The sequence below is a fragment of the Staurois parvus genome, unplaced genomic scaffold (genome assembly GCF_062004578.1).
Source record: "Staurois parvus isolate SC_StPar_1 unplaced genomic scaffold, SC_StPar_1.0 ptg000672l, whole genome shotgun sequence".
NCBI classification, from domain to species: domain Eukaryota; kingdom Metazoa; phylum Chordata; class Amphibia; order Anura; family Ranidae; genus Staurois; species Staurois parvus.
In genome coordinates, this window is record NW_028318468.1 from 4,244,346 (window position 1) to 4,269,593 (window position 25,248).

At 41.7% G+C, this 25,248-nt stretch overlaps 1 protein-coding gene across 6 annotated transcripts in view; it reads right to left on the minus strand.

Moving 5' to 3' along the window:
- Positions 1 to 24,840, minus strand: part of FAM184A (family with sequence similarity 184 member A) — a 327,003-nt gene extending 302,163 nt beyond the window's left edge. For 4 of the 6 annotated variants that reach the window (XM_089652183.1, XM_089652184.1, XM_089652187.1 and 1 more), the window contains exon 1: positions 2,705 to 3,060. In XM_089652183.1, coding sequence (XP_089508309.1) covers positions 2,705 to 2,884 — 180 coding nt within the window. In that variant the 5' untranslated portion in view covers positions 2,885 to 3,060. Of the gene's footprint in view, positions 1 to 2,704; positions 3,061 to 24,733 lie in introns of those variants that run through there. The other 2 variants (XM_089652182.1, XM_089652185.1) reach the window with 2 other exon arrangements.
- Positions 24,841 to 25,248: the final 408 nt, after the last annotated feature.

Here is a 25,248-nt window from a genome sequence, read left to right on the forward strand (position 1 = left end):
TTCTAACAGAAGTCAATGAAATTGCGCTTAAAAATGTATGTAAACCTTGCATACAATCATATTGCACCCAAAACGTAGCCAGATTAAGTGGGGACACAGACAACAGTTTTACTTGACATATGTTTTAACCCCCTCCACAATGTATACAAAAAATTGAATAATTATGGCTGTAACTGAGTTTTAAAGTGACCCTCTTATTATGATGTCTAACCTAAACCAAACCCAGCCTGTGAAAGAAACACATATACTGTATACTTTTTGGCAGTCCATGTCTCTAAACTCCATTATGTTACAGATCTCCAGCCACTGCAGGTGTCTGACACTTCCAGGTATGTCAAATAACTGCTCCCCCCACCGTACACTGTGGTTCCTCCCACCACCTCTAATATTTTTAGGAGCCAGAAGGAAAAACCAAGCATGCAGTGGGGAGGCAGGGATTCAACACACCTGAAAGTGTTGATAATCTGCAGCTGCTACACATCTGCAAGATGGCGGAGCTTTAGGATATGAGCCACTAAAAAGGTAGGAGCTTCTTTCACAAGCAGGCTTTGGTTTAACATTTTAGTATTTAATTGGACTTTGTAATAACAGGGTCACTTTTAACACTAGTTAACAAAATAAGTATATGCCCCAACACATGTGATATTCTCTAATGATTTCTGTACAATGAATAAAAAGTGTGTATCAAGCTGCTTACAGCAATTTGAATACATTAACCTAGAAAGCCATTAGAGCAGAGGTAAAAAGGTCAAGAATCATTGAACTCATTTTCTCTCTCCTTTGCAGATTGCGTAGCGCAATGTATAATATTCAACATGTTGGTTTTGTGTTCTGTAATTACACTAAATATGCTTACTTTAACATGCTGATGCATGGCCATATGTCACATTAAGTCACAAAACTACAAAGATATAAAGTACCAATAACAATTACATGTAACTATATTATATTTAATATAATTTTTATTAAAACCATTCAAGCCAACATTTATCCATGATTGCACAGGTTAAGGACTTGTCTGCTATCCTAAACAAATAACAGCTAATAAGTGTTAATGCTCAGCACCCTTGATATATCTAGGTCATAGAATCTGACAGAATGATGTCAGAAAGTTAATGCTGGAAAACAGCAAATGACAAAAATAAAAACATATCATTTTGAGAATCTTTCAAAAACATATATTAAAATATTTAAATCCACAACCTTTAGTGTAGCATTTTTTAATGCATAAAACAAGCAATAGTGATAGTGCTAGGTAGGACAGTCTTGCCTAATTATTATGTATACTAACAGAAAGCCTACTTCTTTTCCCTTGACAAGATATGTACATTTCGGAAAGAAAGCCTTGAACTGAACTTGCCATTGAGGATGTCAGTGCAGCTTGCATTTCCCTTCTGGCTAATGTACATATACACATATGTGCAACCTTTTGTGCCTTTCAAGCCAGTCTTTAAGCTTCAAGAGTATGTGTTTACCAATAAACATAGGGATGCAGGCTGCCTAAATTACAATAAACAATGCTGTAGAATAAAATAGGCAGAATCTGGAAAAGCCTTCTAATTTATCAGCGGATATAAAAGACCAAGTACATGCCTCAATTCTATAGGCAGGCACTGACTAGTTCAGTGTGTACTCTGCATTCCAGTAAACCAGCCAGGAGTAAAAGATAACATCCACAAGTTGTTCCCAGCTTGAGGTACACATCAGGTACTGGTAGCCTTATGGAGGCTCATATCTAACAACACTTCCACATACACCATCAGTATATTTGTGAGTGTCATTCTTTTATCTTACTTCCAAAGCGACTTTGCATTTTGCCAAATGTCATCTAAAATATTAAAATGCGTTACAGTATATGACAGTCCGCAGCCATGCAAAAAGTATCATTTATTAAAATGAATGTCACAATTCATTACAATCAACCAGTTTAAGTAGTGCATGTTATACTTGTTGGCTTTTTTTGGTCTTTTCTTGTCATTTGCTACTGAGCCTGTTAGAAATTCTTTGTCACGGGCGTATGCAAATGGAAAGAAGATTAACTTAGCAGACATTTCTTGACAAAAAAGAAAGATGGCCCCCATCGTTGAACCTTTCAAAAATTAGGAAACAGCTCTGGATTGAGGGATTATGTAAATAAAAGAGATATACTCTATGTGTGAAAGACAGGTCCACATTATCGGTGGTGGTATATCGTGGGTGGTCAAGCAAAACTAAAAACCCAAAAGGCTGTCTAAGACTAACAGACCAAAAATCATTCATACTCAGATGATTTGTAGGATATTTTAGGTATTGCCACATGGGAGGAGAAATATGTCTGCCCAAGTGACATGTCACAAAAATTATATTCAGTTTATCCATAAATATAAAAATGTATACCTACAAAGTATATGAATATCTAAACCTGCAGAGTTGGCACATCTACCAAGAGGAACAATGCAGAACAGTGTAGCTCAAATGTAAGCAAGTATTGCAGCACTACCTTGTTACTGCATAAGTAAATCTAAGTTCCCCAAAGTAACGATACAATGAGATCAGGAAACTTATGAATGGCTCTCTGCCATATTGATTTCATGCCATCTTAATTTTTAGTGTTAAACGCCTAGATCAGCATTTTAGCACATGTATGGTATTAGAAGGAAATGATCTGAAGGCCAACATAAGCAAACATTCCAACATCATAGACCCATCAGCAACTGTCCGTTACCTTGGTCAGCTGTGCTATCTTTTTGCTCATCTTAAGGTGCAGGTCTGCAGTGTACTCCATGTTCAAACCGGCTTGATGAGCCATCACACCAGGAGACGAGGGTACAAACTTGGCAGCACTGGCAGAAGCCCCTCCACCGTAATAATGCTGTTGCTGCTGCCAGCTCATCCCGGTCGCCATCTTCAGGGTTTTAAATCCCTCTCACCTCCCCCTAAAAAGCAGTGAGAGAGGAATAGAAATTGTTGATACTTCAGAGACAATAAAACCACAATGGGAGATGAATTAGGAAAGAGCAATGTGCTGATGTGCAGCCTGAGGGATGTGACTGTGCAGTGACTGAGGCAAGCGTTGCTCGCTCCCCCTCCCCATGCTGTGTGTGAGGATAACACGGACTCCGTGAGTAGGGAGATCCAATGAAAGCGAAGGAAATGATTAAGGGGATGTGCAAGACAAGAAAGGGATGTGTATTTGTACTCTAAATACATTGTAACATATGTAGTATGAAAAGACATATGTGCAGAACATATGCAGACAACTTGTAATATCTATAATCATCTGAAATATATTCTCTATTATATTCTATATAATCTTGTGCAAAGATACCCCGAGGGAAAGGATACAGCAAATGTATAAACACACTAGGGTTTAAATGGACACACTTCAGAACGAATAAACTATGCAGAGTACTTTTATCAAACACCCCAAACATAGCCAAATTTCTCCTTACTGTGCAAGGAAACCGTAAAATGTAAAAAGATTGTCTACAAATACAGGCATTCATTTATTACTGAATTACTTAGCTAAAAATCAAAACACATCTCAAGAGGGCTCACAAACTGTTCCCTACAATTGCCTCCAGGGTCATTAGAAATCATGGGGCCTGTACAGCCTACCTGAGAGGGAACTTGAAAGCTCCTTTACAGTCTACCTGACACTATACTCCCCCACCTTACGGGAGTACTGCCTGCACCCCACTATTGGAGGCCCTGCTACCCCCCCCCCCCCTCAACTACCACCCTCACCCTGCTGCCCTAGGCTCTGGCTCAGCAGTCATGTGCCTTTATGATAAATCCAGGTAAGGCCATGTGGTACTTGAGTATCAGTGATATAAAGAAGAAAAGTTAACTGAAAGGTTTCCAAAATGACAAGCTGAAGGTGTGAGCCTCTTGGCCCAGTAAGCTGCAAAAAAATTATGCACTGACGGCACACACGTCCAAACTGTCAGCCCAATAGGGTGAGGGCTGTGGACCAGAGGGGTGAACGAGGGCTGTGATGTGGAGGTGGAGGGATGAGGGCTATGGACCAGAAGCAGAAGAGATGAGGGCTGTGAACCAGAGGAGGGGAGGGTGAGGGCTGTGGATCAAAGGAAGAGGAGATGAGGGCTGTAAATCAAAGAAAGAGAGGAGTGAGGGCTCTGAATCGGGGATCTGTTTCTGGCAGCAGCCAGAAAGTTGCAGTGTTCTCAACTTGCTTCCCTGTTTGAATGCACAAATCCCCCTCTGCAGGCTGCCCTCTGTCTCTCATCCCCCTGCATGTCCAGATTATGCAGCTCCTACTACCAAGGGTGCCTCTGCTATGTGTATAGACTGTAAGCATCCAGAAGAGAGAGTGGGAGAGAATAGAGAGGGCCGGGGCATGTGTAGGGAGGAGATTAAAGTGGTTCCAAAGCTTTGGCTCCCACTGCTGTCAATCACAGCCAGGGAGGAGGAAGCAGGAGGCAGGACTGAGCCATGCTCTGTGTCCCATAGACCCACAGAGTTGGCTCGGGAGCAAGCAGCTTGGTCTGCAGGTACTTGACAAGGGGGAGGGGCTAGAAATGCTGGTGGGGGACTTGAGAAGAGGAGGATCGGGGATGCTCTGTGCAAAACCATTGCACAGAGCAGATAAGTATGATGTATGAAGTATGACAGCCCCCGCATACTTACTCAATGAAGTCCCGGTACTGAAGGACTGGCTGTACCCCTCTATTGGCAGCCCTGACTGCCTCATCACACTGCACTGCCACTGGCCCTTCTACTCAATTCACACATTATGACCCACTCTTTGGAGGGTACTTGGAAGGAATAAAAACTGCCTTCCAAGTGTCCTCTTACAGCCATATTGTGAATGAACAATTAATTTTAGGCTTTGTGGCTGTTTATGGCACAGGAGGTTTGGAGTCAAAAATATGGGAATAACAATTTAGATATTTTTCTCTGAATCAAAGTAATCTGTATGCCTAATAAGACATAGGCCCCAAATCCTGGATGTCAGGTGAAGTTTACATTATTACTGCATTACAGCGGTATTACCCAAAAACAAAAATATATTATATTGCAGCTTACCAATTCCTAGATCAGATGATTGCATTAGTTTTCTTTTTAGGCTTTTTTCCTTTATTTTCACCTGGTGATCTGACCTGTATTATTTTTCTGTTTTCTTTAACAGACATAATGTTGAGATAAACAATTTACTACTAACAGGGGTGCCTACAAAGATCAGTTTTATTCATTTATGTAAATCCTTTATTCCAAAAGGAAATAAAATATTTTTGTAACTGCTTAAAGTAGTTCTAAGGGTCCATGCACACTGGTCGTTTTGATACTGCTGGTAACGTTAGCTTTGTAAAAGCACGTTAAAAACGTGAGGTTTTTCAGCCTTTTTTCAGCATTTTTGCATTAGCGTTTAGCAGTGTGTTTCTGCGTTTAGCAGCATTTTTCCATTTTTGCATTTTTTTAGCATTTCCTTTACAAAAAAATGTTTTTTTTTGGTCAAAAAAAGTCCAAAAACGCTGGTTTGCAGCATTTTACTGTGTTTTCCCACGTTTTTCAGTGTTAGATTGTTTTTACAGCTAAAAACTCCTCTAGAAACTCACTAGTTCTGGGGTTTTTTTTCCAGCTAAAAAATGTCCCTGCCAAAAACATTGATTACAATCTATAAGTGCATAGACACATAGGACAACATGCTGTGGAGTTTACTGGCTGTAGAAAAAAACATCAAAAGCCAAAACAGCCGCTGTAAAAACGTCCAGTGTACATGAGGACTGAACCTAAACCATTTTTTACCCTAAAAGAGAAGTTTGGGGTGTTTTTCCCGCCATATTACAGTTACCTAGGTGGATGCAGCATCAAACTGTCTCCAGCCGCCTCTATGTGTGAGAGCTCAGCGATCACATGACCACTGATCGCTGAGTTCTCACCACTGTCTGCTCTGCCCCACCCCGCTGTCAGCAGGTAAAAGGAATGCAGTTCATTCTGAAGAATCCACAGAAGTACAACCAAAAGAGCTTTGGCTGTACTTCTCCTTTAAAGTGGAAGGCAAGTCCAAATCTAACTAGGCTTAAATCTACTCCAACACCCATTCTAAGCCTGTTCTATCTACCCTGTAGAATAAAAACAAATGTCTACACTTACCTATTCTGATGTTACTCCAGTCCAGTCACATGATCAGATCCTAGCGTTGGCTTCAGTGTAGAGGAGGAACAGCTGACAATGGATGGCCCATAGTAAGCCTATGGGTGATGTCGCTGCATAGGCTCTGCATCTATTGTCATCAATCTCTCCTCTACACTGAAGATGGTGCTGGAGAGATCATGTGACTGGACTGCAGCAACTTCAGGAAAGGTAAGTATAGGCATCTTTTCTTTTAGAGGATAGATAGAATAGGCTTAGAATGGGGTGGGAGAAGATTCAAGCTTAGTTAGGCTTTGAGTTGCTTCCACTTTAATGCATTGCCTGCATTAAGGTAAAAATCGCTCCCCCCCTAACTCTACTACCCCCCATGCTCCTAAACACTTTCTTAGAGAGTCCTCTATTGATCCAGCATTGTGCCTGGCTGCAGCTTTTCTTTCCCCTTCTCCTGCTCTCACAGGCTACACTGAGAGCAGAGGGAACCTTACGATCCTGCCGCTGTCAGTTGAATCCTGTAAGGAGGGAGCGGGCCGAGATGCACATCCATAGCGCCAGACTTGCTTTACAAGCACTCAGAAGAAAAGAGGAGCGGACAGCACAGGCCTAGGACCACCAAAGAGGAGGTAAGGGACCACTTTGTGCAACATCATTACACAGAGATAACAGATTTTTTGTTTTAATAGAAAAAATAGCCTTTACAACCACTTTAACCACTTCCCATCTGGCCCATGTATATAAATGGCCGGACAGGAGCAGTGCAGGAGTGCGCGGCCGTTTATAAATGTCCTCCTGCTTCCCTGCATGTGCGTGCTCCCTAGGAGCGTGCGGCACCACGATCCTGTGCCCGCTGTGTCTGGAGGACACAGAGGAACTCCATTCGCTGTACGGGACCTCTGTGTGAGGTCCCAATCATGTGATCGCTGATTGGCCAATCAGTGATCACATGAATAGTAGTAAGCAAGATGTCACTTCCTGACATCATTGCTTACTACTAGTGAAATTTGTGAATGATCACAGAGGTCACATGGTACTAGGCTATTCACAACAGCCTTGTACCATGTGACAAGCTGTGACCAATCACAGCTCTCACAGTATTTCTCAATGGCTGCAAGAATGCAGCCAGAGAGGAGGAGAAATGATTGCTTTTACAGCCTTTATGGGTATAAAAGCAATCAGTGTAAAAGTAAAAAAAAAAAAATCTTCAATCTCTCCCCACAAGTAGTACAGTGTCACTATGGTGATACTGTACTGCTAGGGTGACAGTAAGTTAAAAAAATATATATATATTTAAAATAAAAATGTAAAAAACATTTTTTAAATTATAATTTTTGGTTAGAAACTAATTTGGGTTTTTTAATTTTTTTGCAACATTTTATAAGAAAAACACTTTTTTTTCAAAATGTTCGGACTTTTTCATTTATATAGCAAAAAAATAAATATCCCAGTGGTGAATGAATACCACCAAAATAAAGTTTTATCTGTCTCAAAAAAATGCCAAAAAAATTCATATGGGTACAGTGTTGCATGACCACGCAATTGTCATTCAAAGTGTGATAGCACTGAAAGCTGAAAATTGGCCTGCACAGGAAGGGGGTGAAAGTGTCTGGACTTGAAGTGGTTAAAAAATGTTAGCTGAAAGTGTCTGATAGTAAGTCTAACACTACCCTCCCCCAAAACTGACAATGCTGCTGTCCAGTGGTGCTCACTGTGCTCATTTGTCCAGAGTGCCCACATGGAAGAAAAATATAACTGAAATATATTTTTAAAATATTCTTCTCAAAAATATTGGCATATATTTGAAATACTACAATTTTGGCCATATTCAATATATTTAAAAAAATAATAAAATAAATCTCTCTCTCTCTCTCTCTCTCTCTCTCTCTCTCTCTATATATATACAGTCAGGTCCATAAATATTGGGACATGGACACAATTCTAACATTTTTGGCTCTATACACCACCACAATGGATTTGAAATGAAACGAACAAGATGTGCTTTAACTGCAGACTGTCAGCTTTAATTTGAGGGTATTTACATCCAAATCAGGTGAACGGTGTTGGAATTAAAACAGTTTGCATATGTGCCTCCCACTTGTTAAGGGACCAAAAGTAATGGGACAGAATAATAATCATAAATCAAACTTTCACTTTTTAATACTTGGTTGCAAATCCTTTGCAGTAAATTACAGCCTGAAGTCTGGAACGCATAGACATCACCAGACGCTGGGTTTCATCCCTGGTGATGCTCTGCCAGGCCTCTACTGCAACTGTCTTCAGTTCCTGCTTGTTCTTGGGGCATTTTCCCTTCAGTTTTGTCTTCAGCAAGTGAAATGCATTCTCAATCGGATTCAGGTCAGGTGATTGACTTGGCCATTGCATAACATTCCACTTCTTTCCCTTAAAAAACTCTTTGGTTGCTTTTCCAGTATGCTTTGGGTCATTTTCCATCTGCACTGTGAAGCGGCGTCCAATGAGTTCTGAAGCATTTGGCTGAATATGAGCAGATAATATTCCCAAAACACTTCACAATTCATCCGGCTGCTTTTGTCAGCAGTCACATAATCAATAAATACAAGAGAACCAGTTCCATTGGCAGCCATACATGCCCACGCCATGACACTACCACCACCTTGCTTCACTGATGAGGTGGTATGCTTAGGATCATGAGCAGTTCCTTTCCTTCTCCATACTCTTCTCTTCCCATCACTCTGGTACAAGTTGATCTTGGTCTCATCTGTCCATAGGATGTTGTTCCAGAACTGTGAAGGCTTTTTTAGATGTCGTTTGGCAAACTCTAATCTGGCCTTCCTGTTTTTGAGGCTCACCAATGGTTTCCATCTTGTGGTGAACCCTCTGTATTCACTCTGGTGAAGTCTTCTCTTGATTGTTGACTTTGACACACATACACCTACCTCCTGGAGAGTGTTCTTGATCTGGCCAACTGTTGTGAAGGGTGTTTTCTTCACCAGGGAAAGAATTCTTCGGTCATCCACCACAGTTGTTTTCCATGGTCTTCCGAGTCATTTGGTGTTGCTGAGCTCACCGTTGCGTTCCTTCTTTTTAAGAATGTTCCAAACAGTTGTTTTGGCCATGCCTAATGTTTTTGCTATCTCTCTGATGGGTTTGTTTTGTTTTTTCAGCCTAATGATCTCATCTTGAGAGTTGACAGCAACAGATTCCAAATGCAAATAGCACACTTGAAATGAACTCTGGACCTTTTATCTGCTCATTGTAATTGGGATAATGAGGGAATAACACACACCTGGCCATGGAACAGCTGAAAAAGCCAATTGTCCCATTACTTTTGGTCCCTTAACAAGTGGGAGGCACATATGCAAACTGTTGTAATTCCTACACCGTTCACCTGATTTGGATGTAAATACCCTCAAATTAAAGCTGACAGTCTGCAGTTAAAGCACATCTTGTTCGTTTCATTTTAAATCCATTGTGGTGGTGTATAGAGCCAAAAATGTTAGAATTGTGTCGATGTCCCAATATTTATGGACCTGACTGTATATATATATACTGTATGTTGAAATGCATTTTTATTACAAAATATTTGAAAAATATTTTTAAAAACACATTTTCAAAAATACTGTATGTCTTTAAAAATACAAATCTACATTTTTGGAATGCATTTACAAATATATGTAAAATATGTGTTAAATGACTTTTTTATATGAAAAATCTGAAGAATATATTTTAAAAAATATAGTTTTCAAAATATTTTTCATATATTGTATAATATATTTGTAAATGCATTCCAAAAATGTAGATTTTTATCTTTAAAGACATAGTTTATTTGAAATGTATTTTTAAAACTATATTTTTTTAAATATATTCTTCAGATTTTTTTTAACATATAAAAAAGTAATTTTAACACATATTTTACATATATTTGTAAATGCATTCCAAAAATGTAGATTTTTATTTTTAAAGACATACAGTATATTTGAAATGTATTTTTAAAAATATTTTTCATATATTTTGTGATAAAAATGCATTTCAACATACAATATATATATATATATATATATATATATATATAAATATATTTTGAAATATATTGAATATGGCCAAAACTGTAATATTTCAAATATGTCAATATATTTGGGAAGAATATTTTTAAAATATATTTAAAATATATTTTTGTTCCATATGGGTGGGGACAGACTAATACGGGAGGTTTGTTACAGGCTAAATCACCGGTAAAAACAGAGGGGAAAAAGCGTAAAAAAAAAGAAAATGAATGCAGCCACCACATCTAATGATTGGTGAACTGCAATATATTACATTTTTTGTTTTTGGATTTAATACTGTTTCAAATACTATAATATCATTGCAAAAAAAAAAAATAATAGACACTGCATTAATACTATCACACTGAAAATATTGTGTGTTGTACTAGTGTTGCACTGTGTTGTATCTGGTGTCTATGTCATTCCACTGAAAATATTGTGTGTTGTACTAGTGTTGCACTGTGTTGTATCTGGTGTCTATGTCATTCCAAAAAAAAAAAAAACTATTACAAAAACAATACCCAAACTATTCAGTTTTGGCAGATCGAAAGACTTCTATGTCACCTGCCAAAAAATCTGACTATGAATCTATCTTTTACTGATATTCCTAATGGGTAAGTAAAACCTGCCCCTTCCACACTTCTTAGTCTCTGTCCAAGGGATCCATGGAATGTGATGTTTTTAAATGTGCAAGGGACTATTATAAAGGTGTGTTCTCTGTGACATTGCTGCATCATTTCACATATTAGGTGTGTGTTACGGGGGGATTTAACTCAGCAGTAGTAGCATTTTCTAGTGAGTCCACGATAGTCAGAACAGTGTTTTAGGGAATGTTGTCTCACCTTTATTTAAAAATAAAGTTCTTTACATCAGGATTCCCACACAGGGATTTCATCTTCATTCACCATTCAAAGCAAAAACAGAAATAAGGACAAAATAATACTAGGCCTTCTGGATCCTTCTTTTCACCGCACTGCTGCTCAGGCCTTTTGCCTTGGTCCTCCAGACTGACTAACAGCACACATGTGCCCACGTACAACAGTTGCAGCTTTTTCATCTCACTTTAGTTGCAGATCCCTGCTGCATGGGCCCACACCCTTGCATCTCAATAGGAGAATCTCCTGGCACCCATATGAAGCCCTCCTGTCTCCTAGTCTGAGACCTCCCGGCTTTTGAGTAGAGCACACCTGTCCCCTTAACAGAGCAGACTTTTCTCCTGGATGGAACCCTGAGCTATACCTCAGCCTAAGATTATAAAGGCTGTGTGAACCTGTGCACACACCCTGTTGGTCTCCAGCAAGACTTTGACATTGGGTTGGAGGCGTCTTCCCTCCCAAAGCTCTTTGAAGCCTCCAAACTCGGAAACCCAATCTGGGAATTACAAAACTCAGAGAAAAATGAAAAAAACTGTTTTCTCTGCCCAGAACTGATATTCTGGAGCCCTGCATCTGCATGTATACCAACCTTATGTCACTTTTGCCTAGTCTTACACAGTGGCAGGGCCTCACAATGTCATAGGTGGTTTATAAAACTGTGGGGAATGCAAAATTCAATATGTAATATGGTGCAGTAACCACCTTTTCTCAAAGAGAAACAGATGTTGGTGAATTTATTTTTTTCACTAAACGTAATTAATTTCTACCAATGTGCAGCAAAATAACTTCATATAAATGTATAAATTTATTACAAGACAATTATATGGCATTATTTATAAAAGCCCCAACTACAAATTATGCTCTGCTGGACCTACTAATATCAAACCATGCGGGCATTTAATAATGTTCATATAAAAGAAGATCTGGGTAGCAGTGACCATAACATGATTTCATGTAAACAACAAGCACATACTAGAAAGATGAAAACACTTTTATTGTGCTGCGTTTACTAATCAATGTGTTTGTTTTTAATCCCTCATTTGCAGGGAAAAAAGCAAGCACAATGCTGCTGTCCATCAGAACCCTTTGTTGTTAGTAAACACAAATCATTGGCCGGGACCTGCTGATTGGCTTGTACTGTAGAGAATGACAGCACAGGTTGAGTGGCAGGTGCGCGCACCCCCTACTCATAATTGCTGGATCACATATATATACGTGACCCGGAGTAGGGGGGTTGCTCTGCCACAGTATATATATGCAGTAGGTGGTCCTGATGCAGTTAAAGTGTTACTAAACCCACAACAGTAAAATCAGTTAGTATGTGCAGTAAAGCATGCTTGTTATACTCACTCCATCTGCTGATAGAACAGAGTCTTTGGGGGAAAGCTGCACATGCGCAGTTTGGTGTGTATTGCTAGAGAGTTTGTTTTTTTTTCTTGGGAGGGTGCATGTGATCAGCACAGGGCCAATCAGTGCTGTCCAGTGCTGTCCAGACAGAGGGTCAGCGGTCATGCAGCCTCATAGGACAATTGGGGAAGAATGGAAATTCTCCTCTTATCTGAAGGCAGATTTTTCAAAGATTTTATGAACTGATGAGATGTGAGTGACTCTTGATGGACCAGATGGATGGGCCCCTGGCTAGATCAGTAGTGGGCACAGAGCCCCACTTCGACTCAGACACCAGCAAGGTGGATGTGGGGTACTGGTATGGGCTGATATTATTAAAGATGAGCTAATTGGACCTTTTCGAATTGAAGATGGACCCAAAATCAACTCCCAAACCTACTGCCAGTTTTTAGAAGACACTTTCTTCAAGCAGTGGTACAGGAAAAAGTCTGCGTCTTTCAAGAAGATCATGATATTTATGCTGAACAGTGTTCCATTGCATGCATGAAAGTACTCCACTGGCAGGTCTTTCCATTTATACAGAAAAACTGAAATGCTCTGTCCAGAATTCCAGAGGTGGATTGCTTATGACCAGCATCAGTGTTTTGTCGATGAGAACATTTTCATCATAGTTTTCGTCAGTGATGAAAACTAAACAAAAATAAAATTCAATTTCAATTCAAATGACTAAAATACAACTAAAATGGCATTTTAGTCAAAAGACTATGACTAAAACTAAATTAAAATTTGATGTCAAAATTGTCAAAACAGTGGTTAAAGTGTTACTAAACCCACAACGATAAAATCAGTCTGTATATGCAGTAAAGCAAGCTTGTTATATTCACTGTGGAACCTAAGGGGTTAATCCTCTGCATTGTGTAAAAACGCTTTTTGATCCTGACTTCTCTGACCCCCCCTTCTTCCAGTGTCCCCCTCTTATCTCCTGATAAGACATATCGTGTGGAGACACTCTGCACATGCTCAGTTTGGTGTGTATTGCTAGTTTTTTTTTTCTTAGGAGAGTACATGTCATCAGCACAGGGCCAATCAGCACTATCCAGACAGAGGTCAGGGTTCCTGCATCCTCCTAGAGCAGAAAGAAAACACCTCCTACAAGCTTTATCCAGTAATCTGCTGGACACTGATAGAAGTCACAAGACTGATATATACTGCTGATGAGAAAAGGTATTTAGCAGTTTATATTTACTAAAATAATTTAATTCCTATGTATTGTGTACTGTGGGAGACCAGATATAGTGAATGCAGGGTCCTGGGTTTAGTAATATTTTAAGGCTCCATGTATACGAGCCTACCCTGACCACCAGCCGTGGGAAAATGCAAATTGCTGAAAAAGCCACGGCAACCGTGGTACTGCGATTTTGATGTGGTTTTGGTGCATTTTGTGGTTTTTTCGCAGTCGATGGTCAAAACGTTCCTATCCTGAATGCAATTCTTCCACGTTCAGGAGAGGGAGGTTTAACCTCATCTAAACGTGGCAGCTCCTATACTCTGCTAAAAGATTATGTGTACATGGACACATAGGCTTTTATGGAGTTGAGTTTAGGAGCTTTGGAAAAAAAATGCCAAAATCTCCTAAACTCGAGTTTAGGAGCTGCTCGAGTACATGAAGTCCAAAAGCAATATTCTTGTTTGTTTATGAAACTTGGTTTTATTTATAAAGATGTTACTTGATACTTGTTTTCAATATTAACAGAGAACTGTTAGTTTGTATATTCAGGTAATACACTGCTTAAAAAGAATTAAAGGTACACTTTGAAAACACATCAGATGTTAATGGGGGAAAATATCATGCTGGATATCTATACTGACATGGACTGGGTAATGTGTTAGGAACGTAAGGATCCCCCTTTGCTTGATGGAAATGAAAATGATCAACCTACAGAGGACTGAATTCAAAGACACCCTGAAAATCAAAGTGAAAAAATGATGCAGCAGACTAGTCCATTTTTCTGAAATTTCAAAACGGTACTCAGTAGTTTTATGGCCCCCACGTGCTTGTATGCATGGCTGACAACATCGAGGCATGCTCATAATGAGACGACAGATGGTGTCCTGGGGTGTTTCCTCCCAGATCTGGACCAGGGCATCACTGAGCTCTTGGACAGTCTGAGGTGCAACCTGGTGGCATCAGATGGACCGAAACATGATATCCCAGAGGTGTTCTATTGGATTTAGGTCAGGTGAGCATGGGGACCATTCAATGGTATCAATTCCTTCATCCTCCAGGAACTGCCTGCATACTCTCGCCACATGAGGCCGGGCATTGTTGTGCACCAGGAGGAACCCAGGACCCACTGCACCAGCGTAGGGTCTGACAATGGGTCCAAGGATTTCATCCCAATACCTAATGGCAGTCAGGGTGCCATTGTCTAGCCCAACAATGGGCAAACTACGGCCTGGCGGACCTTTTAATCCGGCCCGCGGAGCTAGGCTCCTGCTAGGCTCCTCTCACAGTCCGCCCTGAAGACTGGTGTAGCATGAAAATCTGTCTCCTATGAGGATCTGTCCCCCTCGACGTATCTGCGCATGTGCCGGAGATCGCCAATCGGCTGCTAATGCCTGAAATTGGCACATGCGCAGATACGTCGAGGGGGACAGATCCTCATAGGAGACAGGTTTTCATGCTACACCGGAACGGCGCGGGAACACGGTGAGAGGAACGCGCGGAGCAAAGGTAAGTGAATTGACACAGGGGGGACTTAATATGGGGAATGAATTACTATAGGGGGGATGAATTACTATATGGGGGTGAATTACTATGGGGGATGAATTACTATGGGGGATCAATTACTATATGGGGGATCAATTACTATGGGGGATCAATTACTATATGGGGGATGAATTACTATATGGGGGATGAATTACTATGGAGGATTAATTACTATATGGGGGATGAATTACTATATGGGGGATGAATTACTATATGGGGGATGAATTACTATGGGGAATGAATTACTATATGGGGGATGAATTACTATGGGGGATGAATTACTATATGGGGGATGAATTACTATATGGGGGTTGAATTACTATGGGGGATGAATTACTATGGGGGATGAATTACTATATGGGGGATGAATTACTATGGGGGATGACTTACTATGGGGGATGAATTACTATATGGGGGATTAATTACTATGGGGGATGAATTACTATATGGGGGATGAATTACTATGGGGGATGAATTACTATATGGGGGATGAATTACTATATGGGGGATGAATTACTATGGGGGATGAATTACTATGGGGGATGAATTACTATATGGGGGATGAATTACTATGGGGGATGAATTACTATATGGGGGATGAATTACTATATGGGGGATTAATTACTATGCTTACTATGGGGGAATATTACTATACTTACTATGGATGACACATACACATCATTCATCTACTCTTGGTCCGGCCCCCGGGTCCAATATATGAACCCATTGCGGCCCTCAAGTCAAAAAGTTTGCCCACCCCTGGTCTAGCCTGTAGAGGTCTGTGTGTCTTCCATGGATATGCCTCCCCAGACCATCACTGACCCACCACCAAAACGGTCATGCTGAACGACGTTACAGGCAGCATAATGTTCTCCATGGCTTCTCCAGACCCTTTCACGTCTGTCACATGTGCTCAGGGTGAACCTGCTCTCATCTGTGAAAAGCACAGTGTGCCAGTGGTGGACCTGCCAATTCTGGTGTTCAATGGCAAATGCCAATCGTGCTCTATGGTGCTGGGCAGTGCACACGGGGCCCACTAGAGGATGTGGGGCCCTCCGGCCACCCTCATGAAGTCTGTTTCTGATTGTTTGGTCAGAGACATTCACACCGGTGGCCTGCTGGAGGTCATTTTGTAGGGCTCTGGCAGTGCTCATCCTATTCCTCCTTACACTAAGGAGCAGATACCAGTCCTGCTGTTGGCTTAAGGACCTTCTACGGCCCTGTCCAGCTCTCCTAGAGTAACTGCTGCCTGTCTCCTGGAATATCCTCCATGTTCTTGAGACTGTGCTGGAAGACACACCAAACCTTCTGGCAATGGCATGTATTGATGTGCCATCCTGGAGGAGTTGGACTGCCTGTGCAACCTCTATAGGATCCAGGTATTGCCTCATGCTGCCAGTAGTGAAACTGACCCTAGCCAAATGCAAAACTAGTGAAAAACAGTCAGAAAAGATGAGTTGGGAAACAAATGTCAGTGGACTCCACCTGTAAAACCATTCCTGTTTTGGGAATCATCTCATTGTTGCCCATCTAGTGCACCTGTTGTTATTTTCATTAACACCAAAGCAGCTTAAACTGAGTAACAACCCCCTCTGCTACTTAACTGACCGGATCAATATCCCAGGAGTTTCAATGACTTGATGCTATACTCTGATTAAAAAGTGTTCCCTTAATTGTTTTGAACAGTGTATGTGCAATTCACTGTTTGTTTGTTTTATATTTTTAACTAGAAGTGAACCCAATTTTGTATCTTTTACCCACAGGTAAGCTGTTTAGGAGATATTTACTGAAAAAGTGCCAGTGATGTCACCGGCATATGCACACAGTGCTCTCAATGGATGGTGTGCCGAAACTCCTGCGGATATGTGCAAGAGTGATGACATCGCGGCCCAACGAGATGGTCGCAGCTCACAAACTCAGAAGGAAGATCATGTGAAGATAGAAGCTTCAGGGAGCTGTGACAGTGCTCCGTTGGAGGGCTTTGCTGTCATTTAAGTCTTTCATAATGTGCTAGTGTGCAATACGTACTAGCATATTATGCTCTTCTCTTGCAGGGAGAAGATTTTTTAAAGCTGCACTCCTGTTTGTCAAAAAGCAATATTTTTACTTGTTTATGATACTGGATCTTTTAGTGCCTTTTACACTGATTGTCCGACTGGGTCCAGCTGTCAGTTTTTTAGACATACAAATCAGACCATCCACAGCCCTCTATGGACCATCAGGTGTCAGTGGACGTGTGTCCACTGACACCGGCCGGCATACAATCTGATACTGTACACTAAAAACAGACGGATGGGGATCTGTTCCCGATCCGTCTGGCGGATCGGATGACACGGAAACAGATAAGAGGTCCAGTTCCAGCCGACTGCTCCATAGAAAAAAGGCCAGCAGTGGAGCAGACACAGACCTGTCATCCACTTGCTCAGCGGGCATCAGCGGAGAGATTCCGCACTGAACAAACGGCTGATGGGTCCACCCCGTCTGAAAGGGGCCTTAAATGTACTGGAGATTTTAGTCAACTAAAATATGACTAAAACTAAAACAATTCAGATGACTAAAAAAACGACTAAAAATAAAATGGCATTTTAGTCACAAGACTAACTAAGACTAAATCAAAATTTGGTGTCAAAATGAACAGTGACCAGCATCATGAGAGAGGGATTCTGTTCGACTAAGATGTATTTTCTGTCAGATTTGAAGTTTGGGGGTAGTGCCTATTAATGGGTAACTAAGGAGATGGTGTGGGAGTTCCTCCTGGAGCCAGGGTAGGCTACTAAGAGGAATTGCTGCTGTTGCTTGTTCAAGCTGATTCCAAAATTTGGTAGCACTGTGTTTGCACAAATCTAAAATTCTGGCCATCTCCACCACTTTATGGTTTTTAAATGTGCCAGGGAATGCCAGGCTCCCTCTCTATTTTGTTGGGTAATGGGAGAGTGATCCAGTCTGTGACCTTTATACAAAAATACAGAAATAAGAACTACCTGTATATAACAAAATAGGTATGCTGTGTGAATGGAAACACATAACAAACATGGTGGGGGCGGGGGGGAGGTTCAAATTTGACTGCAAAAGTAGAAATATACTTTAGCCTAAATGACCACACAGTACAGAACTAGATTTTAAATATTTTAGTAATACAAGTGCAACCATTTAGGTTTTATTTTGATATTTAATTAAGCTGGAACATTTACATTTTTTAACAAAATTTGAAGTTTTTTTTCACCACACTGTTACCCTGATTTATTTATCCTTTAACCACTTGCTGACAAAATGTGTACGTTGCTTTACTTGCAGATGCAGGCATCACCCCAGTATAGTTTTTAGAGCCACTTGATTACTTCTACAAGCAGAGGGAGGGGACTCCCCCCCCCCCCCCCACTGTTCACTTGGGCTCTCCCTTCCCATTGAGATACCCAAGCTACCAGCTGGACCGTCTGCCGGCTGGTCGGGCATCCAGACAAATGCTGGGACTGGCTTTGATCAGGTCTCTGCTATGGTAACCCAGAAGTGATGACCTCATATCACTTCCGGTTTACTCGGATGTCGCCGGTGCCATTTTAAAAAAATCAAAAGCATTCAAAAACACAGATCTTGGTGTTTTGAATGCTTTTGAGGGCAGAGGAGGGATCTGGGGTCTTATAGACACCAGATCCCTCCATAAAGATTACCTGTCACGTGCCCATTGCTTTCACAAGGGATGTTTACATTTCTTGTGACAGCAATTAAAGTGCTCCCATCCTCCTGTGCTCATTCGCAAAGGCAAACGCACATGTCGGTCCTACACATGCGCGAACAGCGATCGTCCCACACATGTGAGGTATTACCACGAATGTCAGATCCTGGGCAGTAATTCTAGCACTAGACATGCTCTATAATTCTAAAGTCATAAGTAAAGGATTTTAAAGCGAAGCCTATGGATTGTAAACTTTACGTTGTTTGTCACCATTGCACAGGCGTGCGCAATTTTAAAGCATGATGTGTTTGCAATCAATTTAATCAGCATTTGCAAGCCACTGCACAAATACAGTGTAACATAAAAAAAAATTGCAAACCCCACCAATTTATTCTCTAGGGCCTCTGCTTTAAAAAATATATATAATGTTTGGGGGTTCTGCTATAAGGTCTCTGTTTCTGTCTGTGATTACACAGGGGAGATTTTCTCTCACTTCCTTTACTGTGACACAGGACATAAAATTAAGGAGGTGGTTGTCCCTGTACACATATCTATGCATGTTGGGCATCTTGTTATATAACGCACACCAGTGTGAGCTCAAGGTTGAACAACCGCAATCTGACATTTCTTTAAATGGTTGAATTGCAAATTCCTTTGCTGCGCTGGTGACTCTCCTAAAGTACTGCTCTGACTCAATCATTTGTGTGTTTTAATTGCAGCTCTGCAAACAAGATTTTTTTTTCCAACAGAAGAGGTAAAGAGCAATTAGAAATCAATTTAATAAGACTTGAGCACTCCATCTGCTTGCTAGAAATCTGGAAATGACAATACAATATATGATGTTTTTTATTGTAGAACAAGGGATACGAACCTCCATCATTGCATTTCCCTGGTGTACCACAGTTTAGAATGTGTTTTACACTGCGCTTGATTTATAAACATTCTTCTTCTTCAGCAAACAGCACAATATGGGCTCACTCACACAGCATTTTTATAGGTACATTTTTATTACTTTACGGACCTGAACACGTGCATGGTTTTCTATGAACCCATGAACACAGCTGTGTAAAGGTTAGTGCATTTGAGGTCCAGAGAATGGGAGGAAATTACACTGTACGCATGTGTACAATGTACAGAGCGAATGTACTCTATTGGCGTACAAGAACCGCCTGTGTCCTTGCAATGAAGGACACTAGGCAGCTTCGTTACAAAGCCACTTGTGTCCTACCAACAAAGGATACTAGATAGCTTCCTTGAGTAGCTACCTGTGCCTTACCAACAGAAGGAGCAAGAAGGCAATAGCAACCTGCATCCTAGCATCCTTGAGAAGCTGTCTTCATCCTAGCAACAGAACCATTGATAATGTTACATATGTAGCACCCTCCATTTACACAGTGCTTTACACATATATATTGCACATTCACATCAGTCTGTGCCCTGAAGGAGCTTCCAATCTAAGGTCCCAAACTCACATTCATACATCCACATATTAGGGCCAATTTAGACAGGAACCAATTAACCTACCAGCGAGATTATTTTGTTATAATTTGTCACGTTTCATTGATTTAGCGCTTACCTATTCACAATTGTATTTAACAAGAGACTTATTTCTACTTGGAGCATCCACCAACTGACACATTAAATTGTACTGTAAGATGTTCAAGAAATTACATGCCTTAGATGACTGAGCAGTTCTATCTGCCCAGTCAATGTCCAGATAACTGAAGCACCCCCATGATAAAAACATTACCCTGCCTTTCCACTGTTTCTGTTTGTGAAAGGAGATCGATCTGCTTCTGTTTCTGTTTGTGAAAGGAGATCGATGTAAGCTGTCAAACCAGGTTTCTGATACTCCCATGAAGTCAAAATCCTATTGTGTAATAGTAGTTCCAGTCAGTTCTGTCATTTTATTTACCAAACTCCAAGCATTTGTGAACATTCTTGTTAATTTTGTACCAGTGCATATTATTTTCTCCTTGTGAGGAGACTGAGGTAGGCGCAACAAGATTCTGTCAGCCTACGTACATTGGTCCTAGGCACTCTAGCTTCATCGCCAACAGTGCACCCTCTGATCCTTACTCACTGCCTGCAATAGTTTCCTTGGATCAACTCCCTCCCCCAAGTTTAAAAGTTCTCTAGCTTTTTGACCCTCTGCTCCCCCAAAAGAGCTGCATCCTTCGGAACGGGGTAATCGTCCTTGCCTCCAGCTCCCGCTCACTTGTCTCGGCATCCTCTCCCCATGCTCCTTCTCACTGATCACATGGCCTCAGGTGTCCTCTGCTCTCACTTACTTAGCACATGGCCTCCAATGTGCTCTCTTACCACTCACTGATTACACAGCCTCCAGCATCCTACCCTTTTACTTCTGCTCACTACCCTCTATATCCTCAATACTCACAGTGCCCCAGTCACAATACCTCTGTGCTGACACTGCCCCGGTCACAATACCTGGGTACTCACAGTGGCCCAATCACAGTACCTCAGTACCCCAGTCACAGTTGCTCAGTACTCTCATACCCTAGTCACACTTGCTCCATGTTCTCAGTGCCCCAGTCACAGCTGCTCTGTGCTCTCAGTGCCCCAGTCACAGTTGCTCTGTGCTTTCAGTGCTCCAAGTCACAATACCTTTGTTTTCACGTGCTCAAAGGTCACAATATCCCAGTATTCACAGTGCCCCCAGGTTACAATACCCTATAACTCACAGTGCTCTCAGGTCACAATATCCCAGTACTCACAGTGACTCAGTACACATACAGTACAGCAATCCTTTACCCTGCTCCGGCGATTCTCTCAAACAGCCTCACTCCCACCACCTTTGATTCAAAGTGCCTCATTATTCACCGCTGTGGGGAGGTCCCCAATTCACACCACTGTCACTCTGCTTTGCCTATTTTCCATTCAGCTTGTGAAAGCTAAGCTCTCACACTGTATCCAGCACCAGCGATATAGCCTGCAGATTTAAAGATATATATATAGCAACTTATAGTGTCATTAAATCCACATTATTAAAAATTGTCAAGACACGCTTTATTACATGCTGTTCATACTCACTCAGTCACTATGTTTTCTGTATTCTGCAAAAAAAAAACTGGTTGATCCTGATGTTCACTGTCCCTCCCTCCTTATCCGTGTCCCCGCTGCAGTCTGAACTTGTACACATTCACAGAGCATGCTCCAGTTTCAGTTCCCTTCTAAGCTATTCATTTCCTCCTTTTTCTTATCTGTGCAGCCCATGTGACTACAGAGTCACACATGTGGGTATATACATTCCAGATAAATGACAGCTCCCTCCATTCTCTTCCATGCCCACTAAACAGCATTACACTATGGTAGAGGGATATTAAATGGTGATTATAGAGGAAACACCTTCCTGTAATTCCAAGCACATACAAACAACAGACACAGAAGGGATGTGAAACGGGCTATGATTGGCAGAACTTCCCTATAGATAGCCCACAACATGTTTTTGCACATAAATCAGATTTGAGTTCAAATACACATTTGTATGATTATGTAAAGCATTTATTTGATATCAATGATGTATTTTTCCTTTTTATTTCAAATGCTTTTTTAACATGTGACTGACAGCAGAGAACTAAAAGTTCCTCCTGCCAATGTTTACCTGCAGACAGGCTAGGAAAGAGCTGGGTCACGTGATAGCTGTATGTCACATGTAAAAAGAAGTGCTTACATTTTTTAAATTAAAATAAATGCAATGCCATCATCCATGTACATAAAGAGAAGATATAATGTAATGTAGACCCGGTGATTGACAGCCGTGAATGGTGGCGTGGGTAAGGTGCGAGGGCAACCTACCCGTAAATACAAAATTACGTGTATATATACGTGATTTTGCGCTCCCGTGCCGTGTGTAGCAGTATATCTCCTGTAGGGCAGATGGGAAGCAGTTAAGTGATGCGACCTAGCACCAGTGAAATGCAGTGGGGTCCCTAAATCATAGTGTTTTCCAGAATCCCAGGGACACCACCCTCAAGAGGCACATCATCAGTAGCTCCTTGCACCCCCCAGCCCCTGGTCAGACAAGGGCATCCTATCCTTTGACAATGGCAAATTTGATTGAATTTGAAATTTCATGTGCGGGAGTGACATCATCCCTGCCCAGCTAATGACAGTGGCTAGCATTCAGGACCTCACGTCCTCATGAAACATATCCCCCTCACTTCCTCATGAAGGATATCCCCCTCATGTCCTCATGAACGATATCCCATCACTTCCCCATGAAGGATATCCCCCTCACTTCCTCATGAAGGATATCCCCCTCACGTTCTCATGAAGGATATCCCCCTCACTTCCTCATGAAGGATATCCCCATCACGTCCTCATGAAGGATATCCCATCGCTTCCTCATGAAGGATATCCCCCTCACGTCCTCATGAAGGATATCCCATCGCTTCCTCATGAAGGATATCCCCCTCACGTCCTCATGAAGGATATCCCATCGCTTCCTCATGAAGGATATCCCCCTCACGTCCTCATGAAGGATATCCCATCGCTTCCTCATGAAGGATATCCCCCTCACTTCCTCATGAAGGATATCCCCCTCACGTCCTCATGAAGGATATCCCATCGCTTCCTCATGAAGGATATCCCCCTCACGTCCTCATGAAGGATATCCCATCGCTTTCTCATGAAGGATATCCCCCTCACGTCCTCATGAAGGATATCCCATCGCTTCCTCATGAAGGATATCCCCCTCACTTCCTCATGAAGGATATCCCATCGTTTCCTCATGAAGGATATTCCCTCACTTCCTCATGAAGGATATCCCCCTCACTTCCTCATGAAGGATATCCCATCGTTTCCTCATGAAGGATATTCCCTCACTTCCTCATGAAGGATATTCCCTCACTTCCTCATGAAGGATATCCCCCTCACTTCCTCATGAAGGATATCCCATTGTTTCCTCATGAAGGATATTCCCTCACTTCCTCATGGAGGATAACCCCCTCACTTCCACATGATAGATAACCCCTCACTTCCTCATGAAGGATATCCCCCTCACTTCCTCATGAAGGATATCCCATCGCTTCCTCATGAAGGACATCCCCCTCACTTCCACATGAAGGATATCCCATCGCTTCCTCGTGAAGGATATCCCCCTCACTTCCACATGAAGGATATCCCCCTCACATCCTCATGAAGGATATCCCCCTCACTTCCTCATGAAGGATATCCCCCTCACTTCCTCATGAAGGATATCCCATCGCTTCCTCATGAAGGATATCCCCCTCACATCCTCATGAAGGATATCCCAATCACTTCCTCATGAAGGATATCCCATCGCTTCCTCATGAAGGATATCCCATTGCTTCCTCATGAAGGACACCCCCCTCACTTCCTCATGAAGGATATCCCAATCACTTCCTCATGAAGGACACCCCCCCTCACTTCCTCATGAAGGATATCCCAATCACTTCCTCATGAAGGATATCCCAATCACTTCCTCATGAAGGACACCCCAATCACTTCCTCATGAAGGATATCCCAATCACTTCCTCATGAAGGATATCCCATTACTTCCTGATGAGTCCACAAGACAGCAAGTGAAGTGAAATCTCTCCAAACAGAACCAAATAGCAAAAATAAAGTTCCTCCCCCACATCCACAAATGTTGCTTTACACACACTTTAATCTGTAACGTAGCTGTCATTCTAATTAGTGAAAATTGAGAACGCAATTACAGTGATAATACTAAAATGCTATGAACTCTATGATGTAACATTAGTCCAGGAATCGCAGTCTGGATCGGAATCTGCGTTCTTGTCTCTGTTGTTAAGTAAACAGTAGTACACTGCATAGGAAAGATACATTGTTGCAGTAGCAGCAAATGACACAATCCCACACTCATCTACAAGTCACGCTGGATACTGGGACCACCGCGACACCGAACCCACACACCTAATACACTCATACATACGCGGCTTCATCATTGTACCTGGCGGGATTCTTCTGCTGTTTCGTTGCTAGGGAGCTCGCTTCGGTTGCCAAGCAAAGTTCGGAACCACCTGCCTACGTCAAGCCGCCAGGCGTTGCCTAAGACTCCGCCTACTTGTTAGGAAAGCGCCGGACGTGCTTGTGTATAGTCGTGTGCAGTGTTTGTAGTCCATAGGGAATGGAAGTTCCCGCGGGGTTGTACTGCAGTGTAACCCCCTTTGCTGGGAAAGTGTCAATGATTGTTATTAATGCAGCAACATGTGACTGGAAAAGCTGTGTGGATTAGGTGGGGTGTCCCAGGTTAAAGTGTGGTGTAATGAGGAGCCTGGAAGGCGGCAAAGACAAATGCTACCTTGCATTAAAATGATACTGACCACTTACCTACCGGGCACTTATAGCCCCTTCCTGCCCAGGCTAATTTTCAGCTTTCAGTGCTGTCGCACTCTGAATGACAATTGTGCGGTCATGCAACACTGTATCCATATGAAATATTTATCATTTTTTCACACAATTAGA